Genomic DNA, 22,807 nt, shown 5'->3' with positions numbered 1-22,807 from the left:
CCACAGCATTAAAACTAAAGAAGGGCAGAGGATGTGCCTTCCCATAATGATAGAGGCTACTGTACTGGACAATAAACTTACAAATGCTTCTGGAACAGGAAAGCTTTTCAATTAATGTGTTGAGCTTGAAGGGAGGAGTGAGGGATTCCCTTGGGCACAAGCTGCAGGCCATTATAGGACTCAAAAGGCCCTCAGATTGGGAATCCCACCCAGAAACAGAATCACTAGTGAATATGCTCCAATTAAATAAAGAACCAAAACTGGCCCCAAGCAACACCAGGGATTTCCCCGAAAATGAGGTAAGTGCCTTTCATTGTATCAAAGTGCTCCTAAACCATCAAAGGCCTGGCTATTGAGCAATGATGAAGAGGGAAGCAGATGAATGAGAACCACAAGACAACTGGCTCAGATGGAAGCCCTGAGCCCTGCCCATGCCCAGCAGTGGCCTCCAAGGCACCACTCTCATGAAGCAGGGAAGTGGCAGAGCAGGAAGATCTCCTAAAGCAACCTCTACGATTCTTTCAACATGTACTACGAATCCACAGCACAAATCCAGTTTTGTCTTAACTCTGTCAATCCAATTCAACAAGGACATACACACCTTGTTGAGTAGGCAGTGAAAGGAATATGAATTCAGGAACATTATATTTATGAAACATAAATATGACAGAAAGACTTCTGTATTCTGCTTAAAACTTCATTCATTAACACAAAAAATTGCTTGTCATCTTCTCACCAATAACTGGCATTAAGTGAGACTGTGACACTCTACTTGTGCATAATCTTTAAAAACAAAAAAAAATATAAATTCAACAAGCCTAGGTTTTTAACCGGTGTTTCATCTTTTGCAAACAATATGAAAGAAAGGAATTTATAAACCTCTTATGCTGATTTTGTATTATGGCAGTCCTCCTATAGTATTAGTTAAAACAATGTTTCAAGAAGTGTCTGACTGCATTAAACACATATGGCATCACATACACCTTTCTTACAAAAAAAACACAGAGCTCAGCTACTAAAAGAATGATACAGATCAACTCACAAACGGCACTTTAGAAGGTTGTTAATTCTGTGTCTGAATATTAATGTGGAAGTTAAAAAATGGCAGCACAATTAATATTTGTACATCTAAAAGATAAAAGTAACTGAGTCATGGAGTCAACTTTTGGAAACAACAAGCAAGCAAGCAAAGCTCTTTTCTTTAGGTGTACAGCATTCAAGTGCATAACCTCAAAATAGGAAAATATACTATATAACATCACCATTTTGTTTCTTTTTTTTATTCACCTCAAAAATAAAAATGCATAAAATTATATGCTTGAATTTAAAAAGTGCTAAATAATGTTAGATTACATCATCTGGTAAAATATGAAAAAATCAACTTTTCTTAAAACAATAAGAATCAAATTAATTTTGTCATTATATTTAGATGAGCAGTTCTTCAGGCAGACTAGCATTACGGAAACAGACAAGAGAGTGTTTTGTAAAACATATGCAGGAGAGATTGTTATGCTAAATAGTGTTTTGGTAGGAAAGATAAGTAAGAAAGAGCACAAAAATCTGTGTAATTTACAAGTGAATATCGTAAGGATGCCCAAGGGCAGATTATTAGTATTTTTGAAAGTGTCCTAAGATTATTAATAATAAATAACACGTTTTGTGAATCTTAGCCCTAAAACCTTTCAACTGCCTAGTGCTTCCGATATGTATATAGGAATATTCCACCAATATCCAGAGCAGTACCGAGAACTAAAGAGCTGAAATAACAGCTTACTACAAATGCCAATAGTAGAAAAAAATGCCTCAAGCATAAAAATTCTTGGATTGATGTACATGGTTGGTCTCCAGGAAAGATGCTGCATCGAGAATAAAAGCAAGAAATTCTTTCTATAGCATGTAAGAACAGGTTCTTTCACAGAGATCCTTTTTTAATATAAGTATTCGGTTTTTAGTAACAATGCTTTTTAGATTAAAGAGTAGCAGAAGATAATAAAATAAAGATGAACAAGTTTTGTATTAGAACCAACTGATTGTGTAATTAATTTAGAATATTATTCACATGGGACACAAAACCAGAAATGTAGTGTTAAAGAAGGAGGCATTTATTCTCCAAGCTGAGAGCCATGAGCTAAGGTTCTCCAGCCGGCAGATTATAAAGAACTCCTATACCTGACTGCACAGACTTGTGCAGACCTTCTTCCTTGGGACTTCAGGCAGCTGTATTTCAATGTGAAGCTTTGATCCTGTTTTGTACAAACACAAACACAATCACTGGCCTTCCCATGGAATATTTCATAAAAAACATTTTTAAAATTTAATTGTAATATTAGTCAAGGTGCTGTAAGACAATTGTGAAATATTTTTAATTAGCTTTGCCCAGATCCTGCCACTTCTCTTAACCACTGCTGTTCTTCAAACTCTTCAGAGCACCCTGACTTCATGACTCATCTTGATTATTTCATTCTTATTATTTCTAATACCAAAGGCTTACAGCTTTTTGTAGATACGTGAATTTGAATATGTCAGTTTGCAACAATAAAATATAATTTTAAGTGTTTTCCCTGGTTCTGTAGCCTTTAATATCTTCAACTGTATATGGGTACCAATGCTTAAAAGGCCATTGTTGCCACAATTTAAAATCCTTGGTGAAAAGCATTTTGTTTGCAAGATTCTGAAACAGTCTTCTCCTTTTGTATAGAAAGGGTAATGAAATAAACCCAGAAACTAAGCCAGGCACACATTTATTTGCAGTATCTAGCTGATCATATTTCCAACACATCATTCTTTCCTGCGCTACCTTCCAAGGTATTGTTTTTCTTCCTAATTTGTTGTCTTTTATCTGCCTGTCTTTAGGCAAACCTATATAACCTATAAAGTGAATATTCAAATACCAAATATATTCATATTGGTGAATACCAAAATATTCATGAAATTATAAAACAATACAAGACAATACCAAAAATCCTGCTGTGACCCTAAGAGCCTAAGGCTGCACAATGCCTTTCCTAAAGATCTATCTTTCACCAAGGTGTGCTGCCATTTACGTGACTTGCTACATCACCACTGAGACAAACAGCTCTTTACCAAGAGGCCTAACAGCCTCCCACAATATCACAAACACCAAAAAACACACATCAGTTCTGAAAAGGAACAAACTCACAGATAAATCCTGGATATGTTTTCAAATAAGTCTGCCTCTAAACGCCTCCTTTGGAGAAGGTAAGTGAAATCACCAGTGAAAAGAAAAAGAAAACTCAGAAATACAAGGTAAACCAAAACCAGAGAAGCAAGCAAATAAAAGTCTGTTCACAACCTGAAATGAGAACTATTTTGAACATGACATATTTCCTCCGTAAATGTCTGTGCTGGCCATGGGCCTATGGGCCCCATATGCAGATTTCATGTCCTCCAAATTTAGTTTATGAATCAGGAGTAAGATGCACAATTTTTTCCTATAGCACAAGCAAAATGAACATCTGTTCACTTTTTGCCATGTAGGTTTATATCTGTGTGGGTGGGTGTGAACAGAGCTCTTGATGTGTAATAGTCCTCCCATCTGCACACCAGGTGGCACTGCATAGTTAATCAGAAGATAATAACAGGCATGAGGAGATTACTTACTTTTTGGGGAAGAGAGAGTAAATCAATCTCACAGGTTTTCTTTAAAACAAGGTACATTAATGCTTGCACTTTTAATTTCTTTTCTTTGGTGTGTAATTTTACTCCAATCAATGACATGATCTGATTATATCATTGTTTGAGTGTTATGTTAATTAACTATGAATGACTGCAATTATGACAAAGGTTCTTTCCACCAAGAATTTCATTTATTTTTTATTTTTTTTTTCAATGTACAGCTCAACCTTGCAAGCAGGATATACTATTTAGAATACATTCAAATAACAATCTGTTTAGACTTACTTGGTACACTCACCTAACCCACCATTTCACAGTATTTAACAGACCTCTGAATACCCACATACAATAAAACTAGCTTCACAGCAATTCAGCAGCAGGAGATGGAGGAAGAAAGAAGCAAGCTTCATTACTGAATGAGCAGTTATGTAGAAAGTTAGTGCTGCAAGTTTAAATCTACAAACACTCAAGTTCAAGTGTTTAAATAATTTATGGGAATGAGGGCTTTAGATGTTTTTAAAAAGTTTACCAAATGAAACAAGATTTGAGGACATATTTTTATCTGATATTCATCCAAGGAGAATGTAAATGTTATATAAAACACTTACATTATGATAAAATATTATAGAATAGGATTGTTATATAGATACAGAATAAGGATAGAAGTTTGTGTATAAGTCTGTAAAAAATATGCTTATGGTGACAGCATGTATTCTATGTATTCATTTGAATGTCACATGAAAAATGTCCTTAAATACTTTAAATATTTAGTTCATTCATTTTTATTCCATAAATAGTTCTATAAAGAACTATACAGTAGTTCTATAAAGTTGGGGTTTTTTTTCTCTTTTAAAAAGGATATGAAATGTTTTGTGGAGTCTTAAAAGACAAAATAACAGAATCCTGTTTTCCAAAGAACACAGATAAACTTCTAGAAGGATGAGTAATAAAAGCCTTGTATTTCTGCATTTGTTGTGATAGCCATGAGAGATGCATACACACAGCTTTTTTTTTATATATATATATTGGTAAAAATCATATTCCACTCTAAAAATCCATGAAGAGACACAGCAACATAAAGTATTCAGACTGCTCTGTTCCCCATAGGATACCCTTGGCTGCCTTCCTCTGCTGTCTCTGAGGACCATGTGATCTCTCCTCTAGCCCCTCACCCCTTCATTGATTTCTCCTTTTGCTCTCAGCATGCTTATTCTCCGTTGCCCTGAGTCTCTATGGTGTTTACAGAAGGCAGCAACTGATGCAAGACTTTCCTTTTTTTAAAGCAAAATTTTCAAAGTGATTTGTCAGTTCAGTCACAAATTCTTCACAAAGTCTTCTTATCAAAAAGCAGAGCTGATTCAAGGTGGAGTACATTGAGTAATTTTTCAAATAAGGACAGGATGGGATTTTTTTTTCTATGCTTACTTTTAGAGGTTGGTTCTAAAACTCTGAAAGTTTAATTGGGAGATTTAAATCCTACTAATTAATGTTTGTGAGTAACAAAATATACCCAAAAGTTTTGTAACTGGAAGAGAATTGGAATTCTAAGATGAAAATTTTAAGGACTAGTTCTTCATCTCTAATTCTTAATTAGCATTTTAAATTCCTTAATGAAATAAGACTGAGTTTAGAAATTTCACCTACCTAAATGACAATGAAAAAAATAATTGAAAAATACAGTAGAGACTCCAAGAATACTGTTCCTCCCATTGTTTCGCTGCTATGCTTTGGTCCTACAAAAATTATCATGCATGCCATTGTCTACTATTACTTTGGATGCAAAAAACTGAGATTCACAGACCCCCCTAATATTTATGGTAGCTGTTATCTGAAATTGTGACTGCTGGAGAAAACCAGAAGCATGGTGTATCTCTTACATTGCCATTGCTTATCCAGGTAACAACGAAAGCTTTTCCTAGGATTTAGGCTTTTCTTCCTAGTTCAACATATGCTTTCATAACCCCAAATTCCACATCAGTCTTCACGGCCTAATTGGGAAAGGTAAGATGGAGGTAAGGGGTGACACACTGAGACCCCAGAAGCTGTCAAAGGTTGGTGACACATTCCAGCCACCTGCTTGTTTTCAAGTCTAGTACAAGGTAATTTCTCAACTTTGAACCAGTGACTAAATGTACCAGAGCTACTGGCTGGAGAGCATCCTTCCCCTTAAGATAAACCATTGTAGACTCAGTGCCTCGGTAAGCAAAGAATTGAAGTAAAGCACCCTTTTTTATTGTTATTCATTTCAAATAAGTATGCTAACCTGTACCCTTTTGTGAACTCAGAAATTCTTTACTTCTCGTGTCAGAAATACAGCAAATAGCTGATTAGAGGACACTTTTAACACCTGTCCAAACAGCTCTCAAGAAAGTCTTTGCTATTTATTTTTCTTCAATATAGTCACCTGCTAGAATGCTCAAACCTCAGTCACCTTTGTTTTACCACTGACAGAACCTGCAGTGAAGGGCACTTTCCCTACCACACGTAATGTTTCCACAGGCAACAGATTTTCCCTGATGCGTAACTGTGTGAAAAATAGTTTTCAAAGTTCTCTCTGCAACTCCACCTGCCCTCAGGTAGCTGGTTATTTACAAGTGCTCTTCTGTTTCATGAATTACACATGGACTTTTGTACAATCCCAACCGATAACACCTTGAATTCCATCTCATTTGCAAGACTAAAGACAATGTGATCTTCAAAATTCACATTGCTGCAAAAAAGTCCTCTCACACTGTACTCTCATCCCATCAGGGATTTAATTTTCTTTTACACACTCATTTACTTCTTTTTTCCACTAACAGGGAAAATTGAAAACTACCACATTTATTTTCCATCAAGGTACAACTTCATTCAGAAGCAAATTACAACAAAAAAGAAATCTGTTTTATGTAAGTAGCTCCATAATTATTTTACCCCTATGATTCAGGGTAATGTTCAAATGTGGTATTTCATTGAATATGTTTGTTCAGTAGGCAAAGAACACAAAAAGAAATGCGTTTCAGACTCATTATGGAAAAACGGCTGTTGCTGAGAGCTTATAAATGCTCTATTGCATTAATATCGTTACCTCCACAAATATGTGATCCCTTGTCCTCTCCCCCTCACTACCAGTAGGCAAGGCCACATTACTGTCCAGTGCCTTACACAGCACTGCAGAAGTGACATGACAGGCAGACAAGAGGCTACAGAGAGGGCATCATAAATGCAAGGTAGCTTCAGATAACAAAACTTTGTAGGTACACATAATCCTTCATTAGCATTTATACCCTCTGTTTCCTAGTAAAATCAATGAACACGTGCTTTACAGGAGAATTATGCTTCAGATACCTTCTCGTGTTTATTAAAATTCCAGCTGTGTCCCTTTACCTAGCTTCTATATGGCAAAATGTTGTCTGTTGAGATATATATAGATATCTATTTGTATATATAGATATAGATATATATTTGTAACCAAAGATATTTTATATTAGATTACCATTATTAAGGTCAGAAAATAAACCCAAATACATAAACCAAACACTCCAATTGTATGTGACGTGCTCAGTGGTCATTTTTGCTGACACTAAACTGAACTGTTATTCTAAGCTTTTGAGTCAGAAATGCAGTGGAAATATGTTGATGTTAAAAAAAACTGAGAGAATTTTTTCTTAAGTGCTAGACTCACAGAAAACAATTGCTTATGAATTAATTCCTCATTGGTGAGATTTCACAATGTGGTTTCAAAGACACAGATGAAAACAAAAAAAAAATATAAGTTGCAGCATTTGCCTTGTATACAATTAAATCAAAATGCAATACATCAGAATTCCTATACGTGGAAGTTCTCTAACAATGTGAGGATTTGGGATTACATAAATCACAACACTCTGTGCTATCATTACACAACAGAATAGACCTGCAAAGCTTATTATACTGCATAACCAGATGGTAAACAACAGTTGTCGTTGTACTAAGAATTACATCTCTGTAATCAATAATAGGAAGGAGGAACAGTTGGACAACTTGTTTCCTATTATGTTCACTTAGGCAACGTCTAGATCAATAAAGAGCATTAAGCCTCATACCAACTGTAGACAATGCCTGCTCAACATGCCTATCATATGGCAGCAATGGGTCCAGCTGTACTTCAAAATAATTATAAATGGATAATAATTCTAATCTAACATTAAAAAGAAGCGATGATTCAAACAGCAGAGAGGTGCAGGACTTCTTTAGTATATGAGAGAAGACAGACCTATGATGCCAGTTTTAGTATAAGTCAAAATCAGCTTATTTTGTTAACTCACTCCATAAGCATATTTCACTACAGCCTATCTGAAGGATGTTACATGTTTTATATGGATGAAAGAAAAAAAGCAACCAAGCATGATATCACTGGCTTACATATAGACTCAGTAATTGTGTGGGTGTAGTAAGCAGTTCACAAAAATTGAAAACTAAACTTGTGTATCGCTCTAGGCCAATATGGCAATTAATTACAAGCAAATTTTTAGTTCATCCATTTTTAACTATCTAAACAATAAATCAACCCATTCAGCTACATTCACAGCTTACTTAAAGATCTGTAATATAAATCTGAAAATTTTAATAACTGTCTTAATGCCACTTGTTTTAGCTTCCTTATTTTAAAATCTTTCTTATATTCTGTACTTCCATAACTCATCAAATTAAAGCTTTCTCCCATCATGCAATTTAACAAAGATACAAGTTCCAGTTTATTCCTAGGCAGTCCTTCAATTTCAGTATGACAAAACATGGGACCATGCGCTCTTCTTACCTATTCCAATAAAGACTGCTTTATAGCCATCTTCTTTCAGGGTGTGGAGTGTCATTCCATCCACTGCAAGGCCTTTCCTAAAAATTATCTGAAAGAATTAAAAATTGCCTGGTAAAAATTGCAATTGTAATGAAGCAGCACATTTTGCATGGTAAACTAACAAAGGCTTTCAAAATTATGAATTACATAAGTTTTGATTTAGACTTGCAATTATTAATTCTAATTTGGAAAAGAAACAGTGTCTACAGTGCAGTAATTGGTGTTCATTTATTGATAGAAATAACTCACAGCAATCAAAACACGTCTATAATCTATACTGGTTTCTGATCAATTACTTTTTACTTCCAGACGCAGAAGCTGAATTTTTTTTTTTTCCAGAGCCATTTTCCACCACCAATCCTGCTCTGAGCAGCCACTGGCTGAGCACCTAGAGGAGTTGTAAGAGTGTAAGGAGACAGGGAATGGTGTTCTCTGCATGTTCAGGCAACCAACGATGGCAGTCCCTGTGCAGAGGTCATGCAACTGGAGACATACACACCTTTTGTTCATCACTCCTAACCCTTGAGCACAGAAAGTGTGTGTGATTCCGCTTCTGATATTTCATACTTCTTGACATAAGTATGTGTGTTTTTATCTCCACATCTTAGACTCTCTGAACTTGAATGCTTTCCCCCAGGTTTTTTATATCACCTGTGATTCTACTTTACAAAATGCAGTGCTGTTGTGTAAGCTCTCTACTTTGTGATCTTAACAGTTTAAAGTCACTGTCTATCTTGTTTTCTATTCAATCTGCCTATATTTCATTTAATATAGTTTTCAGGTTGGCAGGGAAAAAAGCCAGAGATAAATACAATTTACACTACTTAAAACACTGACTTTCTTTGTCTTTGGAGATTTAGTATAAATTTTATCAGAGGTGAAAATGCCATGTACTATTGCAATCCTTAAAACAATACAGACTCCATCCTCACTTGCAACAAGACACTCCATAAATTGTCATTACATTTTTTTATCCTGTTATGTAGATATGTTATGAAAACCTAATGAAGGAATTTAAATAGAAATACTATTTTATGTGAGGATTCATAATACTTCTAGGACCTAGCTCTGTAATCCTTACTCAGCTGACTAATTCTTACTAATTTCAGTGGAATTACTTGAATAAACAGCACTACTGAGCATTTACACAACAGCACCTTCCACCACAGATTTGAAATGCTTTAAGCAAACACCAGAAAATTTTTCCAGCTCATAGAGGTATAAAGCTAAGGTACTTATTTAACCAGCTTGCCAAAGGGTCAATTGCAAACCAATGGCAGAGCTTTGAAGCAAATTTACATTGAGATTCTCTGCTGCACTCCAGAACCGCAGAGGACTTGTAGGTCAAGATGACATGGTGGCTCTATCAGCCCATTCTGGAGACCCTGTCAAAACACAGAGCTCTGGGAACTAAGGCTGGCAGAGGATTCCCAGGGGTCTATGCCCAGCAATTTTGTCTAAAGGTGTCCCAGTGCTCTGTTTAACAACACCCCTAATTAATCCTCCATTCTGTCAGTCTTTTCAAGGGTCGCAAAGGGAACTTTAAAGCAGAAAAACAGACCTGTAGCATTTTAAACCTTATCTTGCATCTTACTGGTATTTTTATAAAACCCGGGCAGGACAATGTTCTCACTCAGGTCTTGTGACAATAGTCTACTGCTTTTACAAAAAGAATGAATATGAAGGATTCCAAGAAGAATTTCTTGTTTCACTGAAGGCTTTAGCAACATGTTAAAGTATCGCTCCTGGTACTCAAAAATTTGATCCAATGATACATTCTAAGTTTGCAACTTCTATTAAAATGTGCAGCAATTCTAAACACTGTCTCAATCTTCAGCTGAAGTCCTAAATTATAATAAATCGCTGTTTCCATTATCTATAAACAACACACATTTATTTAACAGAATAATGCATAACTATTGCTTTCCAAGAAGTTGAATAGACTGTTATTGTTTTTAACACATGATCATGAAAACACTTCAATTTGATGCATTTTATTGTAAAATTAACTTGGATGCAAGACTGTATGATAAACCATTAAGGAAAAAAACTCCAGGAGAAGGAACAAAAGAAGTCTCAAATATGAATGGTTTAAATAGTGCCAAACTTGAATGAAAAAACTTGATTAAAAAAAAATCAAATGATTCCAATAGCTACATTGAACCCCTAAAGCAATTTAGGAATTTGTTTCTTACAGACAATTAATCACATGCAGACATGCCAGATGAGAACTATTGATTGCCCTTTTCCAAACTAGTGGCATTCAGACAGGAGACAGACAAATGCCCTGAGCAAGAGGAAGCATCTTCCTGCCTCTGTCTAGCATAGCTTTTAATCGTTCTTTACTAATGTGCATGACATTTTGCTGTTAATCTTTGGCAGAGTTCTTGTTCTTTTTTTTTTCTTTGAGCTATACATAGGCAGGATATATTTTTCATTACCTTCACTCCAAGATCCTTCATCAGCTTGGCTTCAAAATTCACTACATCATGCGGCAAACGGAACTGGGGGATTTCAGACATACTAAAATAAATAAAAATGCTTGTAACTATAAAGAAAAAAGAATTTTTAACATTTATTATTATTATTATTATTATCAAAAATACTTATACCTTAGTTAATTTTGACATATGTGAATGGAAATGTGCTGAAATGTGACTTGAATTTTTTTAACTGTTAGAGTGATAAAAAAGCGTTATTCGTCCAATGCTATAATATAAAAATATAGGCCAGGAAGGCAGTACCTTGAAGCCAACACTGCCCACTCTTGTAGGTGACTATTTAACATTTGTTTGAGTTCTAAAAGACTTTAGCTTTGTTCCTTTTGTTCACCAGAATACATAACACTAAACTTAAGATACCCATTTAAAAAAAAGATGTCATGGCTACTGAAAGCAAAGTGACATAGCAATTTTTCATTAAGTTATCCAATCAGAGAGTATCAAATTTCCCATATAATTTTTTGAAAGTGTTACATATGCTATTTTGAGATGTGATATTTAAAACTGTACCTCCATTTCTACTTCATAAATTTTTAATGATTTTTCAGGATGGACAAACACTTTATCAGCTGTTGATTTCATGTCTGTTTTTTGACTTAATGTTTATTAACTGGCATTTTTTCCTCCTGAGGAAGATTAGGAATGACATCTTCAAGTTCCCAGAATCACAGAAGAGGAGAAGTGCAGTGCTAGTATAGAATCTCAGTTTATATCTACTGATACACATCTAATAAATATATATTTCTCTCCAGTGAAATGACATCTATATATGCCAGTTCAAATTCCTACTGTAAAACATGTTCCAGATAAACACAGTGAAGTTATATTTTAGATACGTTTGTTCAATGAAGATAAAAAACCTAAATATGCAGAAAAGTAAAGGCTTCTCCCCAGATACTTCTACACTTCAAATGGTCTAATCTGTTTTCAAATTAATGAATCTGTAATATCCATAACAAAGCACAGGCACAAGAGATTCAATGCAGCTTATTTTACATATTGATTTTGACCACACCATCTTTAGCATTTAACTTTGACAGGCCAGAAGAGTTTTATTTCTTTTAAGTTGCATCAACTTTAATTATACTGATAAGAAACTGGTGTTCTTCCTTATTTCTGATACTGCCCTTTTTACACCTTTCTTGGCCACTGTGCAATGAGAAGTGTTGTAAATATCAGATATAATGAATGTGTCAATACAACTTCCATAGGTCATACTAAATAAAGGTGTCTGAGGCAGAAACTAATGTATCAATATGATTCTGAAACAGAGATTCAATAAAGAAATCTAATAAAAAAAAGGAAAGTTCTATTTTCCAGGCCACCCCCATTTGCTGGAGGCCTGTCATTTCCACAACATGCTCCTAGAACAGCACTGGTTGTTGCATCACTGTCAGAATTTGTAAACACTTTTTTTTTGCACTTATTAAACACTTACTTAGTTTTATGCTGTGAGGTATAAACACATGCATGCCCATTAACTACAAAAAGAGGCTTTTTATGAAAGTCAGCTATACATCAATAATTCTGATGCAATTTCTTTCAGCAGCAGCAGATGGTCTCTAACTCTGCAATGGAGAGATGGGGGTGGGGGGGAAGGAAACGGGGCAGAGATGGAGGAGAGATGCAGTGGATACAAACTGTCCCACAAATTCACATCCACCTCAAATCTGAACCAAGTCAGAGGTGCTCAGACAGGTGCTCGGTGTTTCTCCACAACCTCAAATTATTGTTGATCAAGGGACTGCTCTGGTCAGGTGAGAGAAGTATTTTGGTACAATGTAAAGTAGTGGTAGAGACAGGAGCAAAAGTAGTAAAGCTTGTTCATGGTCTCTAAGCAAGAGCATGGTGTGCTCATGCTAATCTACTATAAGGCACAAATTTTACACAAATGGTGAAATGTAGGAAAACCTGCCTATAAATACGAAAAATCCAGACAGTTCAGAGAAGCATGGATTTATGTCATATTTAAATATCCCACCACAGGAATTGCAATCACTAGACACCTTTCTAGTGTCACAATATTATGAAAATTAGCTATGATGCAAGAAACATCCTGACTAAAAACAATTGGAAAAAAACTTTAAGAAGGCACAAACACTGCTATTATAAACAGCTGATTCCAAATACAAAATTTATTTGGTCTTCTTAGCAATTTGCAATAGTTTATGAAGCCTTGAAAACACACCCATCAATAACCTAAATTTGTTTAAAAATGTGGTGTAAAGACTTAGAAATGCAATAATGGATGACTGCTGCCACAGGCCAGCCCCCCTTCTGTTTTAAGATTAAAACAAGGACAAAAGGAACTGATGCCCTTAAACCACACATGAGCTTTTCTACAGTGAATAGAAGTAAAATCTGACTTTGATTGATACATGTTAAGACTCAAAAGAAAGAAATACATTTTAAAATATACTCCTCAGCCATTAAAGATACTAACAGAACCGGCAAAACTCTGTGTAAGGCTTTTTGCCTTACACATTAGGAGAAACAACAGGTAAAACATTCTTTTAAATTGAAGTGAAACCATGAAGAACTTAAGATCACACTGTTTCAAATACAAAAGCACATACTAAGCAAGTGTAACATTGTACTACAGCACTGGAGCAGCTGCAGGAAGTCCTGCACTGTATTGCCAAGTCCAACCAGAGTCCAACCTGTCACCAAAAAGAGCCTTTTTGTTAAAAACCTCTGATTAATTATTACTATTTTACAGCAACAAAACTGATTTTAATCTGGAATTTATGATAACATGCTACTGAACAGGTAAATAGGTATTTCACATACAAATTTGCAATCCTCTATGGTAACTAGTTCAAATGAAACAGCTTCACAGTTAAATGCCTATGGATTAACACCTTGGTAATTAGGTAGAATTCTGAATGTCACTGGAAAAAATGCAAGTAATCAGTTCAACTTCTCCAGAACTGATTCTCTTTCTTGCAGAACACTGAATAAGTATTTGACATTATGACATTATGGATCAAATTAATTAACCGTGTCAACTCTATTGATCTCGGTGATGCTGCATTAAGAAATGTAAGTGCATCACCCTTCTTTCTCTCCCTGTTTCATTACATTTTTTATTTTTTAAACACATTGTGTGAATGCATTTTGTACTCTTGCACATCTTACATTGCAGAATTTGCAGATTTTGAATGGCTTGGTATCCACTAGTCAGTGTCTGAATTATCTCATACACAGGGATTCCAACAAACCTACTAGATTTGATCACAGCCATTACTGTGGCAAAAGGCAAAAATTAATTTTCCAGTATAGAGGACTGAAAACATGCAAATATTAGCCAAGGGTTTACCATACAGGAAAACTGCAATGTACCTTCCTTTATCTATTTGTAAGTTTTTGAAGTTGAGAATTGCAGGGGGTTTATCTAACCCATATGGTATGGTCTGCTAAAGCTGCAACCATGACTGCCACTGTCACCTTTATTTGCACAAGTCCAGGAAAGCATTCTAAACCTAAAACTCTCCATGAAATTAATATCTGTCTAATGCATTTTAAACATTCTTTCACTAGAGCTACAGATATTTCATCTTGTTTTAAGAGTTTTGCATAAGGGAAAATGGTTCCTGACACAATTTTCTAATATGTTAATTTGATAATAACAATTCTACCCTGGAATTTAACAGGTCATATGAAGAAAATATAGGAGATAGACACCAGATTTTCAGTTGAAGCTTGCCTGCAACTGTACCTCTTTTAATATGAATGATCAATTACTTAAATAAAAAGTTATTTTTACAGATCTGGAATCTTCTCTTTCTTTGTTAAAAGTCAAGGGAGCAGATATAAACTTTGTATGTACAACAATTTTCATTGTGCTTTCTACAATAATTGGAAACAGTGCTTTGTTGTCATTGTTTTATTACCTTAAGCCCCCAAGGTACTCCTGCTTTTCAAATATGGTGATGTTTGAATAGCCCAACCGAGCCAAAAAGGAAGCACAGCTTAAACTTGCAGGTCCTGCACCAAGAAGAGCTATCTTCACCTGGTATGCTTCAGGCATTTCTTCTAGAGGAGGTAAGGAAGGATTTCTTATCTGAGGAATGTTCATGGCTTTGAAAACCTGGAAAGCAACACAATCAACAGGTTAAGTACTTTACATACCCTCCTTACATTTTATTGTGACTGACATAATGGAAGCTTCTGCTAGTAAAGTCACATAGCTGATATATTACAGAAAATTCTCAACATTATACAGGTTTCCAAATGACATGATCAGTGCATTTGTGAGGGATGTTGTATTTGCAGGGTTTGGTCCTTCTATGGGTCTTTTTGTCTGAAAAATCTCTGACGTCAGATTTTTCACTACTGTAAATTTTACAGAGAAGACAGAGCCAGACTAGCACTAACAGAATAGGAATGCAAAGCCAGCCAGATGGCAGAGAATCTCTGCAATGCCAAAATTTTTCCCTGCAAACAAATTATTCTTACTAGTAGAAAAACACCTCTGCAAGTAATGCAAAGGATTATAGTGCCAGTAAAGGGGCACTTCAAGAGACAGCCTGCATGAACCTGGAAAAATCACTTATAGCTTGAATTTCAGAGGTGGTAGGTGACAAACATTAGGTGGGTTTGAAATGTTTTTTAGGAACCACGCTTAGTCTTCAGTGCTATATTTTCACTGGTAACCCATGCTTTAGATTCCTTCTCTTAGATAATTTTTATAGGACTTTATTTCAGTTTCTTATCTATCTAATTTACTTCCCAATTTTTAATTTGGTTTCCAAAAACTGTAGACATACCTGAAAGTTAGACTTTTCTCCCTATGCCCCAATTAATCATTCACCTGCATAATGGTGATGATCTGCTCCGATCTGTAATGACTATTAAAAACACACTGGAACAATCTCTGCCCTGTTTGGAATTTCTACAGAACCCAACACAATGGGCTGCTAACCTGGTTATGACTGTAATGTCACACAGTTTTTCAGATTTGCATTAAATCAGTTCTTTACTCAGCTATACAGGTAAGAGGTGAAGGCAGAAATATTCTGCATTCCCCAAGCTAGACTTCACTCTCCTCTTTACTTACATAAATTGTAGGGAAAGAAACTGAGTCTCTATCTTGTATGATCTACAGAAGGAAAAAGTATGGACTTACAACTTTAGAGGCTACTAAACATTAGAAGCATGGATGAGCACAGGTACACCTTCTTTTTACTTTAGGCATTAGGGGGAAAAATGTTTAACCCAAGCAGTATATAGTTGTAGCAGACAAAAGAATTCAGGAGTGCCTTACGTGGGGATTCTCAGACATTTCACAAACACCATCAATGCAGCATCCTAAAAACTACCAGAAGACCACACTGTTCCCCACCTATTTCAATGCAGAGCTGAGTCCCCTAAGTACTAATTAGTCCTCTAAAATACATACACTCTCATTTATCATAACAAATATAATATTTAGACTGTTTAGAAGCTTACCGACAGATCTTTCTTTCCTTAGAACTCAAGACGCAAAGGATTTTCAAGCTAAATTTTGGCAATTCCACTCATGATTAGAATTTTTCATTTATATTTTGAATCAATGTTCATTTTCTTCATGTGCACTTGAGCACTCATGCTAGGTAAACCAATGATTAGTTCCTTCCCTCTCTAAAATTTCTGTGTCAAACTCCCCCAGTCTTTGTAAATTGACACAGCGGTTTAACAAACTGCATGAAGCAAGAGACAGATAATTGTTTTAAAGAAAGAACCATTTAAACCTGACAATTCATACAATATGGGAAAGTTTAATGTGGTTATTAATGGATTTCACAGGCTGAAAAGCTCATATTGCACTGTGAAACTAGACTATGATAACCAAAATGCAATGATATTTCTAAAATGTCTGCTCTGTTATATTCATAAGAAATTGCTTGAGTTATACCTAATTTTCATTAGTCTCACGTAGTTGTTTATAAAGGCTATTCAGTAACAAAAAATATATAATTTGCATATTTAATGTGTATATTGAACATGCTGAATATACATATGCTTAAAACATTTACTACTAAATTTACTTTAATGTTAATATTACTATTTTTATATGTATTATTGAATAGTCATACCCATCAAATAAATGTTACACTGAAGTTCCAGACTACTGTAGTGCAGTGTTAAGCTTCAGAAACCAAGCATTCATGCAGAAAATCCTAGGAGTTCAGGCTGAATGGTCAACTTTAATTCTGCCTATTTGCAAACAGGGTAAAACTGTCTTTATGCAGCACAGCCAGCTTGTGTGGCAGCATCTTGCCATCTGGAATTCAGTGGCAGTTTTGCATATTAAGGCTGGCAGGGTAACTGTGTGAAAATAGCAAACTGCTTTAATGCATTTCAGAGGATTTTTATTCACCTCATGGTGAAGTTTCCCATACTGTAAGTCACTTAATTAAATATCACTGAATTCCTCTGTATAAATCCTTTGGTGGCCAGAGATGAGTAACTGGCAAGCAAGTGTTCAGTAGCACATTACATTCAACTCTCCTTTCTGCTTCTAATCTCTTCTGACTATGTTCAGGATGCAGGTAAAATTTAATATTACTGCCCTTCTTTTCACTTTTCCTACAAAAACATGATTTCTTTCTTGTTTGGTGTTCGGATGGAGTTTTTCCTTTGTTTTGCAGGGCTTTTTAACCAAGACCCATTCAAGAAAATGAGACCAAATGATGAATTTTAAAGCGGAGTCTCTCAGTCATCATCCTCATGTCTGCCTTTCCTTCTGGCTTTCTCTCATGTTCAGTCAAAAGAGATGAGATATAACAGCCATTAATAACATTAGGCATATATTCTTCAACTTTTTACCAAATATGACACAATCGTCACTACTTCACTGTCTAGGGCCCATTCAAATTAAATCCTCATTGATTCTATCCACTTCTTATGCCTCATGTCCATTAGGGTCTTCCAACAGGATAGCCCAGCTTATAAAACATGGAGACTTAGTCCACAAGTGAGATGCAATTCAACTAAACCAGAACAGCCAATCTATTCTGCTAAGTTCCAACAACTGAAAAAAATTCTCTCTTGAGTCACACATTTGTAACATATAGTTCTCCTACATGCATCACTTCATTGTGATGTGTAAAGGTGTGAATGCATTTGCTCAATGCTCTCAAAAGCATGGTTCCTCACAGTATGAAATCTAAGTTTGCTGTATTCTCTGCTGTAAATGAAGCATCCTTTCACTGCAAAGGGGTTGGTTCATGTTTCAAAATATTCAACAAAGAGCATGATTCCAAAATACATAAAAATAACATATAACATGAGTTTGTGCTCAGGTTCCACAACATGTCCCGCTTGAGCAAACTAGAGTGGTTTCAATGAGCAACTGATTCCAGTTTAAATTTCCTGGAAAGTTTTAGCCAACTCATTGTAGCTGCTCTTCAGAACACAGATAGGGAAAAGCTTATTGCTAGCCTCATGTAATAAAATTCTGGTTCCTTTCTTCACTGCACCACTTGTATTAGCATGCTTTGATGAAAAGATGTGACATTCAGCGAAGAGTAGCGGGTGACTCAGAGAAACGTATTTTGCTCATCAGATGAAAATAATTTTATGGCATAGTAAGCATGACTTAAGTCTAAAACATTTTAAGCCATTAAAACGGGCTGGAACTGATACTTAGAATTTTTGTCTCTAATTTTATACTATTTTAAATAAATAAAATAACTAATTTCACTCAATGTGACACTTAGAGTTATGGTTTATTTGATAAGATGTTGTTTGGTCAAAGGTTGGACTTGCTGATCTTGGAGATCTCTTCCAACCTTAATGATTCCATGATCCCTGGCAGTGTTCAAGGCCAGGCTGGAGGGGTCTTTGAGCAACCTGGTCTACTGAAAGGTGTCCTTGCCCATGGCAGGGGAGTTGGAACTAGATGATCTTTAAGCTACCTTACAACACAAGCCATTCCTCATTCCATGATTGCTTAAAATTATTTTTGGACTAGAACAATGTATTAAATAAAACAGTTATAGATTGAAAGTTTAATCTCAGTGTTAAAATGTGAAAAACCTTTGTCTAATCCTACAAAACCGGACTATCAAAACATATTTACTTTGTATATCCAATATATATGCAGAAGGACACATTTCAGAATGGAAAACAGAAGGAAAATTTAACCTTTTAGTAATGTAAGTTTTGATTTGATAACTAAATCTTGTATATTATTTAGATATAATGCTTGGTTCCATCCTTAAAAGGCTCTAGAAATAAGTTTATCAGTAAGGTTTACAGTTAAACATCCTTCACTTATGCAGTGAGATACCAAACAGCTACTGACATAGACATCAGAATCTAGCTGGGATTAATTTTAATGTGAAACATACCAGTATATACTGAATTGTTATCAAATTCTACTAGTGCAAAGACAGTAAAATACAGGCAATTAAATCAGGAACATTTAGGTACTGGTTTTATTAGTTTCACACGTTCCCACTGGTTTCCATGGATATTTATCTGTAGGCTGGTTTACATTAATATGGGACAGAGTAATATTTAAAGAAGAAAATCATATTCTGCACATATTTTAATGCAAAATAAAGCAAATTGCATGCACAGTAGTCTTTTTGAAGTTGTCAAATTACATGATCACCCAATTAATTCCATTTAATTGCAGTGAATAGCATAGGATGTTACATGAAGTGTTTTCTACAAACGTGCTAGTTATGAAACCTTCTTGATCTTCCCTCCACAATTTAAGAGCTAAAGTCGCAATACTTCCAATTTTTATGGAGGTAGGTGAGTGCTTCCAAAACTAGGGCCTAAAACACCTTATTAAAGACTTTTTAAACCTCCATTATTTTAGTCCTAAGATATCCCATGGATCTGGGACACTGCAGAGTTCAAATCTCAACATTTCATGAATTGCACCACTAAATGGACTCAGCAACATTCATGCAAACATGTTCAAAAAACAAAAAATGTTTAACATCTGTAAAACAAGCTGTAGAGAAGTTTATATAATGTGCCAAAATATCAGCAAATCTTTCAGCACTGGCCAGAGAAATCAGAAGTCCACAGATTCATCCCCTGAACTATTGTAGAAAGCTACACCATCCCTTTAGACTAGCCTGAAATCTTATTCATTATTATCATGGAATTCAACATGACTTAAAAGATAAAGTTACCTAAAGATGTATTAAAATTAATACTGACAAATAAAGGGCTTTTTCTATTTGTCCTGCTGTCTTAGCTCCCCAAAACAACCCTCCTCTTGCAGATGCAGCTCATGTATCCGTGCCTATGATGATGCCTAGCCTGGTATCTCAAGGCCATCCAACTGCAGAAGTGGCAGCCCCATGAGAGCCACCTTCCCCTCAGAGCTGCACTACAGACTGATCAGAGCTGTCAATTTGCAGCTCAAAGAGGAACCCTAAACCCAAGGCACAGTGTGCCACTCCATGGCAATCCCTCAGGGAAGACATTTCTTCCTTGACTGTGGTGGGCTGAGGAAGAAGGGAGGTTCAGAACTCAGGTCCATCACCAGAACACTCCTTCCAGCACAGGTACTCTGCTGAGATGTCCCTAGGTGAGCAGCAGGTAAGCTCATACAATCCCTCTTTTTGGAAAAACACGTATCAAATTTCTTTTTCCGATTTCTTTCTGCTGCAGCAGCAGTCAGAACGCATCTGGAAAGAGGAACTAATCAGAACTGTGGCTGGCACAAGAGCCATAGTACTAAATGATCTAGTGTTTATATCTAGTATGCAGAGATTAAAATAATGCATTTTCTATTTAGCTTGTGCTGCATCATTCACAATGATTAAACAGAAACAGCAGAGAACTTTTAGATTCTATGAAGTCTATCCAAAAAAGTAATAATTTGTGGGTTTCTTACTGATACTACAGCAGATACAGTAATAGACCTCACTTCCTTTTTACTACAAGCTTGCAAACATGTACTTGAGTAACCAGTGATTTTAGTTCATTTTGGGACTGACAGCCATATACCTCATGCTTACATGTATTGTCACTGCAATCTCAGTATATTTTCACTGAACTTGTGTTCAAAAAAATGGATGTTTCCTGATTCTGAAGTACTTGGGCAAAGGAGACAGATAAAGACATTAATATGATTTTGACCTGTGCAGTAGCAGGTGTAACCTGAGCTTGACACTTGTCATTTATAATAGTGAGATTTACTCCATGTTATTCTCTAGATGCAACAGTTACCATGGTAACTGCATCCCAGTATACACAGTCTACATCACAAATACAAACGGTCATTTCCTTTTTTTCCACTTAAACATTTAATTGTCAAAATTCACATTTTCTCAGGCTGGATTACAATTCACTTTGAGAATGAGCCAAACATAGTTATAAAACTATATGAAAGGGCAGAAGGAAAACGCAGGCGGCATAAGGTGCCATTTTTTTTTTACTGTTCTACCGTATGCAAGACAAATATTTTACAATTAGAGAGCTTTATCTGCAGTATGAACAGATGATCAGTCATTGTTCAGAAGCACAAACGGGCACACGTCATACCCATATATTTTCCATTTTAAATCCAAATTCCTGCTTTACTGCAATTTTATCTATTATCTCAGCTAGCAGTTGTGCCCTTTTATTACTGCTCACTCTCATAATGCATCAAGTGTATGATCCTCAGACTAATTCCAAGGGAAAAAAAAGCCTAAAACTGGCTTCATGCACAATGGAGTTTTCAGTAAATAAGCCCCTGTGGGACAAATATTACACCACGCATAAGAATCACCATGCAGCTCTCATTAAGACTAACACATGTTGCATGCCTAAATTACACAATTTCCTAAGTTACTTGTACAGGTAGAGCTGTGAACACACTATCTGCGCCACTTCTTGTATAAACAGCAGCAACTTACAATTTTCTTGAATATTATAATCTATATTTTCATAATGATTGTTACTTTGAAGCACTCATACCATTATATTTTTTAAACTACACCTACTTTCACAGTAAAATTTCACTGAAAAGTAAAAAAGTACTAATTGCAAAAGTGACTGCCTATTATTACTAATTAAGAGTGGTATAATACATACAAATTCTATGTTAAACAGCAGTAAACCTAAAGGTTATTAACAACAAATTTTTTTATAATATTTTACATTTTTTTATATACTAGATGTATAGAAATATAGATACTATGAAAATACTAAGGAAAATAAATTTTTTTGAAGCATTCTTTTTGGTGGAGTCCCATACAGAACTATGTAACCATTTTATTCTGTTAGAGCTCCTGAAACTAACATAATTTTTAAAAAACTTGAAACATTGAAAACTATTCATCCTCTGCAGTTTTCATATCAATCATTATGTTAGCACTGAGCTTTTTTTAATAGATTTCTAAAGATTTTTGAAGAAAAATGGCAGATATTTAGCATTATCTATCAAGACATAATTCCTCTCTATTAATCATAAAATAAGGGCTAAAAGAAGACACAAATCAAATTATAACAGATATTACTTGCAGGTGGTTCCTAAACAGTAATATTTCACCATTGTATTTATTATCTACTTGACAACTGTTTAATTTTTTTTTTCTTTGGTCGGTTGGTTTGGAGTTTTTATCTTTGGTTTTGTGGGGGGTTTAAGGAAAAAAGAAGTCTTCTGGTTTGCAATAAATACTAACTTTTTATATATACAGAATACTAGCTTCTTATACATACAGAATAAACAACAATAGAAGAAAAGCTAATAAAAGTGTTTCTTGACTGATAAAGCCCTATATTCAACATAGACATAGAACTAATGCAGCTCAGTGCCTCTAGTCTCACTCTGTGAGTGAGAATTTTGGATTCTTAGACTTGTGTGCTCAAACCTCGAGAAAAATGAAGTAGGTAACTATTTAAAAGACAGAGAGGA

At 35.3% G+C, this 22,807-nt stretch overlaps 1 protein-coding gene across 1 annotated transcript in view; it reads right to left on the bottom strand.

Moving 5' to 3' along the window:
* DPYD (dihydropyrimidine dehydrogenase) overlaps nt 1-22,807 on the bottom strand; it is a 344,164-nt gene that overhangs the window by 211,039 nt on the left and 110,318 nt on the right. The window contains exons 6-8 of the mRNA XM_015635812.1: nt 14,847-15,043; nt 10,894-10,975; nt 8,414-8,501 (exon numbers count right to left, since the gene is read on the bottom strand). Of these exons, the coding sequence (XP_015491298.1) occupies nt 8,414-8,501; nt 10,894-10,975; nt 14,847-15,043 (367 nt within the window). The remainder of the gene's footprint in view (nt 1-8,413; nt 8,502-10,893; nt 10,976-14,846; nt 15,044-22,807) is intronic.

This window comes from Parus major, chromosome 8, assembly GCF_001522545.3.
Source record: "Parus major isolate Abel chromosome 8, Parus_major1.1, whole genome shotgun sequence".
NCBI lineage: Eukaryota > Metazoa > Chordata > Aves > Passeriformes > Paridae > Parus > Parus major.
The sequence above is the reverse complement of the archived record's forward strand: the minus strand, read 5'-3'. Positions and strand labels throughout refer to the sequence as shown.